Source organism: Helianthus annuus, chromosome 10 (genome assembly GCF_002127325.2).
Source record: "Helianthus annuus cultivar XRQ/B chromosome 10, HanXRQr2.0-SUNRISE, whole genome shotgun sequence".
NCBI lineage: Eukaryota > Viridiplantae > Streptophyta > Magnoliopsida > Asterales > Asteraceae > Helianthus > Helianthus annuus.
This window is the reverse complement of record NC_035442.2, coordinates 125,825,499-125,836,665: the sequence shown is the minus strand read 5'-3', so window position 1 is coordinate 125,836,665 and position 11,167 is coordinate 125,825,499. Positions and strand designations below refer to the sequence as shown.

Genomic DNA, 11,167 nt, shown 5'->3' with positions numbered 1-11,167 from the left:
TCCTATGAATGACCAAGCACTCTCCACAAAACATGACTAAGTAGATAACAATTACCAATTGTGTCATCTACACAACTATCAGATAATATTATATGGGGTCGAAGAGACAAGAATTATGTAACACACGGTATGTTTAACCTTATCTATGCCTAATCACTACAAAGAATTTGCATAATAGCGGCGACTTTTGTCGCCGTTAATACTCCAAAATGTCGCCGCTAAAAGTTTTAGCAGCGACTTGTCAAACACACATTCCTATTTCCCACGTATAAAACACACATTCCTAATTCTACTTCCAACATAGAAATCACATATGCACATAAAAAATTACAGAGGCACATGACTGAATCAATCTTTTTCATACGCAGTTCATAAGCTGCTCTCCTTTGGGCTACTATCTTTATTTGTCTTCCTCTTTCAAATCAAAGCATTCTAGGGTTTCGTTGTTAGTTAAAAACAACACAGATCTACTCAAATTATCAACATAACCACTGAAATTAAAATACGTATCGTTTCTTGAATGGCGTTGAAGATTGAGGCGGATGGTGTCACACCCCAACCAATGGCGGAAACATCGGGATGAGACGAAGTGTGAAGATTGCTCGAGACATCATAACGCTATTTGTGACAAAAATTTAATAATCCAAATTTCATTTCCAAACTTCAAGTAGTCATTAATACAAGATCCAAATAACAACAAGTTTAATCAAAATAACAAATCAACATAACCAAAATTCGATACAACATATTAAACCTAACGTCTAAAGTGTGTATCTAGGCATCGTGCTACCTCTTTCATTTCATCATCATCAACCTGTAACATGTTTAAAATACAATTCAATGCAAAAGCAAAGGCGAGTATACAAGTTTGGTACATACATAGCATAAGATAAAAGTGTGAACAATCCCTCATAGCAAGCATGCGATTCAAGATCAACATTAAATATGGCATGTGTCTAACATATCAAACCAAGAAAACGCAACTTGCTCATGACATAACCAAAGTTTCAGTAGAGGCGGGTCGTTAATCCTATAGCGCTACATATGTCACGGTTTGGCTCGTACGAAGTTAATGATAAATTCAACACATAAGTTTCACCCAAGTTTAAAGTATCAAGCCATCACGTATACAAGCATGTTATAGGAATGTTCATGTGTTTAAGCAAAATGTTCATGTGTAAGTTTTTGATAAGTAAACATGTTACACCCCAAAAGTGTTAAAAGTAAAAAGAGGGGAATACAAGTATACTCACAAAATTGCTAAGTCTTCCGATTATCCATGTGTTGACGAGCGTAAGAGATTAGGAGGATGGAACACCGAGGTCACCCTATATGGGCAAACGATGGTGCATGAGTAAACGGAATTCCAAAAGAACGAACGAGGGTGTTTATCCTAGATATTTAAAATAACACATTATGATCTCGTTAAAAGTTGTAGATTAAAATTTTAATTCTAACATTTAAAGTTTACAATTTGTTTAATTAGATATTTTATTTATATAATTACTTCCTTTTATCACATTATAACATCAATGATAAAAAAGGGTTAACATAAGTTAAAGGGTTTTAGATAAGTTAGTCAGTTATTATTTAACAAGTTTAAGTTGTAATCATAAAATAAAGAGAAAAAAAATATAACAAAAAAATATATAAAAAAATATAACTAAAGTGGTTTTTATGGTTATAACAAAAGGAAAAGTTTGATTTAAAAAAATAATATAAGAACAAGGTTTCAGTTCATCTTCTTCATTATATAAAAAAAAGTCTGAACCTAACTGTTTGTACAACTCAGGTTCCATTACTTGGAATGATGGAAATGTTTGAATAAATTACCCAAATATCAATTGTTACCTTCCTTTGCTAAATAATTCAATTCGTGAGCCTCCTGTTAGTATAATTTACTTTTTGTTTAAGTTTGAATTTTTGAATGTTATAAAGGTTCAACAAATAATAAATAATAATAAATGAAGGAATGAAATATGAAGAACAGAAAAAGAATCAAAAGGTTATATAAGTGTACAGAACGAGACTAAATCGGCTGACCCGAGGTCGAAACAAATCAACATATCCCGAACACAAACTGCACCAGTTTGACCGGTGCGGACTGGACCGAAATAACCCGAGCCGTGAACCACCACTCCTGCCACCGTCGTCCACCGCCGCAGACGGCGGCGACGCAGCCACCGTTGTCACCACCATCTTCATCTCTTATCATTATCCGCATCAAAATCATCATCCTTATCAGATTTTTAAAACAAACAAAACAAAAATCAAAATTAAAGAAAGATGTGATGGTTTTACCGTGAAGTTGTCGAAAAACAAAGCACCACCTATTCAGCCGCCCGGACTCCGACGTGACCTCCATGGCCGTCGGTTTGCTGTCGTCGAGCCACCACAACAGTACCGCCGCCACCAAGAGGGGGTCGGCCCGTTTAATCAGAGAGAGATGGAGGAGGAAGAGGTGTTGTTGTCGTTGTTGTTTATCGGGAACGGGGGACAGGGAGTGTGTGTGAGGGTGTTTGCCGGAGCCTCCATGTTTTCCGGTGAAAGGGTTTGCTTCGACGATAGTGGCCGAGAACAGAGGAATGCAAAGAACCCCCTTATGTTGTGGAGTTAGTATTGTGAATGAACGGATAGGCGATTAGAAACATGCATAAATACCCCTTTTGTCTATTTAGTTTCTAAACCGTCTGATACGAAATATATACACATATAGATATGGAATGGAATTGGCATAGTGGGGTAGCTTAGTTTAGGCGGCTTATGTCTTCTTTAAAAAAATAGGGTTTTGATAAAAGGATTTATTAATTAAATAAGAATTCAAATCAATTAAAAGAAAACCACATGAAACGTCATTTAAAAGTAAACCAAAATTTCTTCTAATAAATATTTGGGGACCATAATATGTCCTCGGGAAGTCATCTTTGAAAGCTCAATTTAATAGTAATCAAACTAATTAAATTATATCATGACATATTAATTAAAAATTTTTAAATTGCAAAAACGTTAATTAACTAACTAAATAAATAACTATATTGATAGTTAAATTAAAAACATAAAATCTCTCAATCGGTTAAATAAGTTCGCGAAAAACTCTGAGGTTTTAAAGGTTAGGATTCGGATTTTCAAAACGGGTCGAATTTTTTTGGGAGTCCAATTTGACGGATGTTACAGTCTCCCCTACTTTAGGAGATTTCGTCCTCGAAATCTAAGATGAAGACTTTTGAAAAGATGTCATCTACAGATTCAAAAGAGAGAATAGACGAGGATTGATCATAATGTTTGTTTAAGGAAATTGTTTTCATAGGTATAGAGAATAGAAAAAATAGTTTTAAAAGTAAGGAGGTAGGTTAGGATTCGAACGTTTAAACAGACTTGGTCGCGAACGGGGTCCGTGTAAAAGACAAAAAATAACGGAGAATAATGGGATATGTAAAAGTGAGCGATTGATCTAATAGACGAATACGAGTATATGAATAGCATAAGTATCATATAGACAAAAGTAGCGCGCTAAGAATGAGGTCTCGTCGTGGGTAATCGGATATAATGCGTTTGTGTGTTGTTAAAGTTCACGTATTAGGTCTAAGTAGGTCTGCAAAACACCGAATTTCTCATGGCACGTTTTACGAAAGTTTGGTAACATGGTGAAAACACTTATATATAGGAAGTACCAGCGGCGTATCCACCATGTTTCTGACCATGTAACGTCGTTCCGTATTCGGTGTCATGTTACGTTCTGTGTCTTACCATACACAGTAGTACACTCTATGGTTCTCATACGCCGATCACTGTAATCTCGTGTGCACCCGCGATTATATTGATCGTCGCATGATCCGCATAGCTTGTACTAGTCGTGTATGAGTCAGGGTATACATAATTTAAAATTAAGAATGTGTACGTGTAAGAATGTAGTATGTAAGCAAGTCCATGCTTAAGTATGTATGAGACCCACGCAAGCGAATCCCTCGGGTTACGCTCGCGTATAGGTACGAAGGTATGAATCATGAGTAAGGATGAAAATATGAGCATAAGTTTAAGTATGAATACGCATGTGTGTATGAGCATAAACATAAAACGTGTAAGTAGTATGTGTACAAGCATAAGCGTAAAACGTATAAGTAGTATATGTATAAGTACAAGCATAAAACGTATGAACATAGGCGTAGGTATGAAAAATAAATATTGCGTATGTGGTGTACGTTGGGACATTGAGGATTAGAAAGGTTAAGTATGTAGATACGAACGATATAAATGGTGTTATCGCAAGATATCGACTAAAACGTGTATGACGATGTGCATGTATAGTTGTTTTAACAAAACGTTGAGTTTATCGAATCAAAATTAGATTGAGCCTGGTTTGAAAAGGTAGAATATAGTTTGTACATGTAAGGGAGTATAAAGTACTCGTTGGTTATGCATAACGTATTTTGTAACAAATAGAAATGCCAAGTTTGTATAAAAGGGTTTACGAAATCCGAAAAAAAATGGTCGGTCCCTATGAGGTCTCCTTGCCCACGTGTTTTGTAAATTGGTGCAGGAAAAGGCTTTCGTTAAAAGGAGTCCAATTTGACGGATGTTACAGATGGAGATGGTGGTGCTCCGGCAGAGTCAAGGTGGTGCGGCGGTGCTCCGGCAGAGTCAAGGTGTTGCGGAGGAGCTCCGGCAGAGTCAATGTGGTGCGGCAACGGCGTGGTGTTTTGTGGTGTGAGAGATAACCATTGTTGTGTGCAGAGGTGTGGAGGGAAAATGTGCGCTAAAAGTTAAGGAGAAACCTTTTTTCCTTCTTTATTTAGGTATAAACCCTATCCATCATATTATTTCGGAAGGAACGGCCCAGTTCACTTCAAACACCCGTGTTCCGGATTAAGGCCTTTAGCGGAGACATTTCCAAGTCGCCGCTAAAAGTGTCGCCGCTAATACTTATATTTCTTGTAGTGACTCTTCTCTAATAATTGACGAAGGTCTTTTTAAAAAGTTGAGTGCTAAGTCGTCCCTATTTAGAAACATTCAACAATTGGCATAAGACTATCAGAATACACAGTACTACCTTGTTCCGACACACATAGGCAGAAATGTAAGGCGAAGGCACATACACTCAGAGATTAAAGCAAGTTTCCCAAAATAAAGGTTACATAGAAATATCGATTAAACTACAGGCTTAGTTAGTGTTTTACCGTTTTGAGTCAAAATCACATTGTGTAACATATTGCATGCTAGGTTTGTTACACAATTTGCAAAACTAATAATTTTATTTGATTTGTGATATGATAAAGAAACACTTAAGTTTAAAGTTAAGTTCACGTACAAACAGTCTTATCGTACAAAACGTACGAAAGACATGAAAAACAAAAAAAAATGCGGTGGCATTTTTGTAATTATTTGCTCGTAGGGTAATTATCAGAGCCTTATCAGCAATCATTGACCTATACGCAGCGTATAGGGTTACCTACGCTGCGTATTGACCTATACGCAGCGTATAGAGCTACCTCTATATGCTGCGTATAGAGCTATACTCAGCGTATATAAACCATGGATTTCAGAGCCTTATCAGCAATCATTGCACATAAAACAAGGGTTATATACGCTGCGTGTAGGTCTATACGCAGCATATATAAACCATTAGATTTTTTTGAGTCATTTTGGTAGATTTGAGGGATCATTTTTTCACAAAGTTTAAATACGCTGCGTATAGACCTCTAAGGAGCGTATATAAAGGTCTGAAAATGTCTTTTATACCCTTGTGTTGAGGCTATACGAAGCCAAATACAAGGGTAGTTGTGTCATTTTTGTCTCATACGTTGCGTAGGGACCTCTAAGGAGCGTATATAAAGCTCCATTTTTGTATTTTTTTTATTGTGTATTCCTTTGTTTATTTATAAAAAAAAGTAAATTAATTGTGTGTATTTTGAGGTATTTCCATGTTTATTTATAAAAAAACAATATATTAAAAATAATACAAATATTATGAATTATAAGAATTAAAAATAATACAAATATTAGGTCCCGTATTGACCTCGTATAAGCCTATTAGTGTGATATTGTATCGTATAGGTGTGGTTTAGGTCCCGTATTGACCTCGTATAAGCCTATAAGTGAGATATCGTGTCGTATAGGTGTAGTATAGGTCACGTATTGATGTCGTATAAGCCTATAAGTGTGATATTGTATCGTATAACATAGTATATGTCACGTATTGACTTCGTATAAGCCTATAAGTGTGATATCGTATCGTATATCGTCGTATAGGTCACGTATTGACCTCGTATAAGCCTATAAGTGTGATATCGTATCGTATAACGTAGTATAGGTCATGTATTGACCTCGTATAAGCCTATAAGTGTGATATCGTATCGTATAGTATAGCGTCGTATATGTCATGTATTGACCTCGTATAAGCATATAAGTGTGATATTGTATTGTATAGGGGTAGTATATGTCACACCCCAACCAATGGCGGAAACATCGGGATGAGATGAAGTGTGAAGATTACTAGAGACATCATAACGCTATTTGTGACAATATTTAATAAACGGATTTCATTTCATAATTCATTTGTCAACATTACAAGTAAGTCAAATAACATCAAGTTCAAGGGAAATACAATACAACATTATCAAAATTGATACAACGATTAAACCTAAACGTCTAAATGTGTATCTAGGCATCGACGCTACTTCATTTCATAACACCATCATCCTCAACCTGTAACATGTTTAAAATAAAGTTCAATGCAAAAGCAAAGGCGAGTATACAAGTTTGGTACATACGTATCAAAGATAAGTTTAAACAATTCCATGTGGCAAGCTCTTGATACGAGATAAACAATAAAATTGGCATGTGTCAAACATATCAAACCAATAATGAAACGAAATATGCTCATGACATAACCACAAGTCTACGGGCGGGTCGTTAATCCTATAGCGCTACATATGTCATGGTTTGGCTCGTACGAAGTTAATGATAAGTCTAACACATAATGTCCTCACCCCAAGTTTAAAGTATCAAGTAATCAAATAAGCATGCGTGTAATAGGAATGTTTATGTATTATGATAAAGTTTGTGTGTAAGTTTATAAACAACATGTTACACCCCAAAAAGTGGTAAACGAAAAAGGGGTTCACGTATACTCACATTGGTTGCGTTGCGATTTCTTGGATTATCGCACGAGTAAAGATTGAGAAAAATCCAAGATAACGAACAAGAGCGATTATCCTAAGTGTTTAGAATAACACATACGAACTCATTATTTATTAGTTAAAGATAAATAATCCTAATATTTATTGGTTACAAGTATAACGACATTTTTAATTAGAATATTTATACTCATCCTCTTTGTAATATTTTTGAATAATAAAAAGATTAGTTTAATCCTTAAATGTTATGATTAATTGAAAAAGTTACATGTTTTAGGTATTTCTTTGTACTTAAAGTTTGCATGATTAATCGAATAGTAAAAGTAAACAGTAAAAGTAACCTGAGTTAAATTGATAATGTCAGTTTGACTAGTTCATATATATATTAAAGTATTTGAAGAAAAAAAATAGAGTAAAGAAAGATTTTGAATCTTTATTTGAAAAGAATTTTGTTGAATTTTTCTAATACTACTAGCAATAGTGTATTTTAGAAAACAAAAGGAATTAAAGTCCATCTTCTTCAACTTAAAACAAAATGACAGAAACATAAAATCACCATTTATTTATAGTTTTCATCATTTTACTTTCTTAAAAACAAACCAACAGAACCAGAACTCTTAATATTTATTTTCTTGTTTGAAATCCATCCATTCATCATATTCATAAAAAGATAGAATATTTATGTCATAAATTGAATCGGCAAAGAAAGAAAAGAAAAGAATGTATACCGAGCGAAAAGGGAACCCGTTAGTTGACCGGGTTTAGCCAGTTGACTACCGTTGGCCGAACCGGAACTAAACCAAGACCCGAATCTCGTGACTCGATCGGTTCAAAGGAACACCGGAATTGACAAAATCCCAACTGAAACAAAGCAAATCCAAACCAAATTCTGACTTGAACCAGCCGTGTTGCGAGACCCGAACTGGAGTCGGAACCAAACAACTCCAAAGCTGATATCAAGCCCGAAACTTGACCCGTAAAAACCGAGCACGAATCTGAGCCGAGCAAGACCTGAAACGAACTCAAATCAGGAACTGAAACAAATCAGAATCGAAACTTAAACGAACAAAAACTGAACCAGATTCTAACCTTTTTTAACCGAAATCTGAACCAGAACATCGAACCCATCTGGAGCCAGACACGAGACATGAACCTGCGATTGAACCTGAGACTTGAATCACCACCACCGCCGTCATCGGCGCTTCCGCCTGCCGTCCGCCACTTCGACGTCGTCGACGGAAAACAGTGTCGCCGCCGTAAGTGGCGTTTGTCGCCGGCAGTGATGGTCGTCACCATCTAGCGTCGCCACCACTGTTAATGGCCGGCTGGTCATCTTCGAGTGAGGAAGAAGGACATCGAGGGGGGGTGGGGGTGCGACTGTCGTCGGAGAAGGAGGGAGTCGGAGGGGTGTAGGTGTTTCGTCGGCCAGTTAACCACCGCCGGCTTCACTCTGGTCGCCAGTCAATCCATCAAGAGAAGGGGGATGGAAGGGTAGCAGGGGATGTAGTGAGCATTTGAGGAGAAGGTGAAGTCTTAGATTGTTTTATGTGAGTGAGTAGAAGATAATTCTGCAGATAAAGAAACAAAAGGGTTTGGGAGGGAAAGATTTGTGGGTGTCGGCTGGACAAGAAGTTAGGGTTTAGGTTTTTTTTTATACAAACAATTATATACACAAATAGTCCCTGAAGTTTAAAATATAGTAAATTCTCATAAACAACCCCTTGACATCAATTAACCGAGTTATGTTATGTTTTGAAAGAAACTATCCGTACAACTAAATTAAATAGGTTAGTTTGTATTTGCTAACAAAAAAAAAAAATCTAACGAGGCTAACCGGACAAAACTTTTAAATTGCAAAATTAATTAATTTAATTAATTAAAAAAAGAATAAACAACTATATATATAATGAATTAAATTAAAGATAAAAGATTTTTCGCCGATACAACGGATTATAACTTTGAAAGAGACAAGCTTCTCAAAAAATAGGTTTTTAAGTCTCGATTGCTAAATTAGGAAAGTTATGGAAACGCGGAGGGTTACTGTATAGGTCACGTATTGACCTCGTATAAGCCTATAAGTGTGATATCGTATCGTATAACATAGTATAGGTCAAGTATTGACCTCGTATAAGCCTATAAGTGTGATATCGTATCGTATAGGTGTAGTTTAGGTCACGTATTGACCTCGTATAAGCCTATTAGTGTGATATCGTATCGTATAGGTGTGGTTTAGGTCACGTATTAACATCGTATAAGCCTATAAGTATGATATCGTATCGTATAGGTGTGGTTTAGGTCCCGTCTAATCCTATATGCATATACAAGACCTATAGGATACCTATACGAGACTTATACTACACTATGCGATACGATACGATACTATACAATAACACCCGTATAGGCCTCTATACGAGACTTATATACTATACACTATACGATACGATTTGATGCAATACGATACGATACGATACAATACGATAAGATAATTTAATTTAAACGATAACAATATAATATATTTGTATTATTTACGAATAATATTGTTTTTTTATAAATAATTTTCTTTTTTTTTTATAAATATACAAAGGAATACGATAATTTAATTTAAACGATAACAAAACAATATATTTGTATTATTTATCAATAATATTGTTTTATTATAAATAATTTTCTTTTTAAATTTTTATAATTCATAATATTTATATTATTTTTTATTTTTATAATTTATATTTGTATTATTTACCAATAATATTGTTTTTTTATAAATAAACAAAGGAATACACAATAAACAAAAATACAAAAATGGAGCTTTATATACGCTCCTTAGAGGTCCCTACGCAGCGTATGAGACAAAAATGACACAACTACCCTTGTATTTGGCTTCGTATAGCCTCAACACAAGGGTATAAAAGACATTTTCAAACATATATATACGCTGCGTATAGGTCTGTACGCAGCGTATATAAAGGGTAGTTTTTATTTTTAACCCCAAACATGTGGTTAAATTATCTTTTTAACCCTTATTGTATATATACGCTGTGTATAGACCTCTAAGGAGCGTATATAAAGGTCTGAAAATGTCTTTTATACCCTTGTGTTGAGGCTATACGAAGCCAAATACAAGGGTAGTTGTGTCATTTTTGTCTCATACGCTGCGTAGGGACCTCTAAGGAGCGTATATAAAGCTCCATTTTTGTATTTTTTTTATTGTGTATTCATTTGTTTATTTATAAAAAAAGTAAATTAATTGTGTGTATTTTGGGGTATTTCCATGTTTATTTATAAAAAAACAATATTACTAAAAATAATACAAATATTATGAATTATAAGAATTAAAAATAATACAAATATTAGCTCCCGTATTGACCTCGTATAAGCCTATAAGTGTGATATCATATCATATAGGTGTGGTTTAGGTCCTGTATTGACCTCGTATAAGCCTATAAGTGAGATATCGTGTCGTATAGGTGTAGTATAGGTCACGTATTGACGTCGTATAAGCCTATAAGTGTGATATCGTATCGTATAACGTAGTATAGGTCATGTATTGACTTCGTATAAGCCTATAAGTGTGATATCGTATCGTATAGCGTCGTATAGGTCACGTATTGACCTCGTAAGTGTGATAGCGTATCTTATAGGTGTAGTATAGGTCACGTATTGACCTCGTATAAGCCTATAAGTGTGATATCGTATCGTATAACGTAGTATAGGTCACGTATTGACCTCGTATAAACCTATAAGTGTGATATCGTATCGTATAACGTAGTATAGGTCACGTATTGACCTCGTATAAGCCTATAAGTGTGATATCGTATCATATAGTGTCGTATTGGTCACGTATTGACCTCGTATAAGCCTATAAGTGTGATATCGTATCGTATAGCGGCGTATAGGTCAGGTATTGACCTCGTATAAGCCTATAAGTGTGATATCGTTTCATATAACGTAGTATAGGTCACGTATTGGCCTCGTATAAGCCTATAAGTGTGATATCGTATCGTATAGGTGTAGTTTAGGTCACGTATTGACCTCGT

At 35.2% G+C, this 11,167-nt stretch overlaps 1 protein-coding gene across 5 annotated transcripts; it reads right to left on the bottom strand.

The window, feature by feature from the left end:
• Positions 1–621: 621 nt before the first annotated feature.
• Positions 622–2,995, bottom strand: LOC110884702. Of its 5 annotated transcripts, none has more exons than XR_004869150.1 (4): positions 2,302–2,940; positions 2,021–2,207; positions 1,254–1,328; positions 622–814 (listed from the first exon to the last, which is right to left on the bottom strand). XR_004869150.1 is itself a non-coding variant. In XM_035978521.1 (3 exons), the coding sequence occupies exons 1-3, from the start codon at positions 2,363–2,365 to the stop codon at positions 1,274–1,276; spliced, it is 348 nt and encodes a 115-aa protein (XP_035834414.1). In that variant the 5' UTR covers positions 2,366–2,942; the 3' UTR covers positions 1,190–1,273. The 5 variants fall into 5 exon arrangements, 1 of the variants encoding a protein (XP_035834414.1); XR_004869149.1 differs by having other exon boundaries at positions 2,044–2,207; positions 2,302–2,939; XR_002561487.2 differs by having other exon boundaries at positions 1,254–2,207; positions 2,302–2,954.
• Between the last annotated feature and the right edge of the window lie 8,172 nt (positions 2,996–11,167).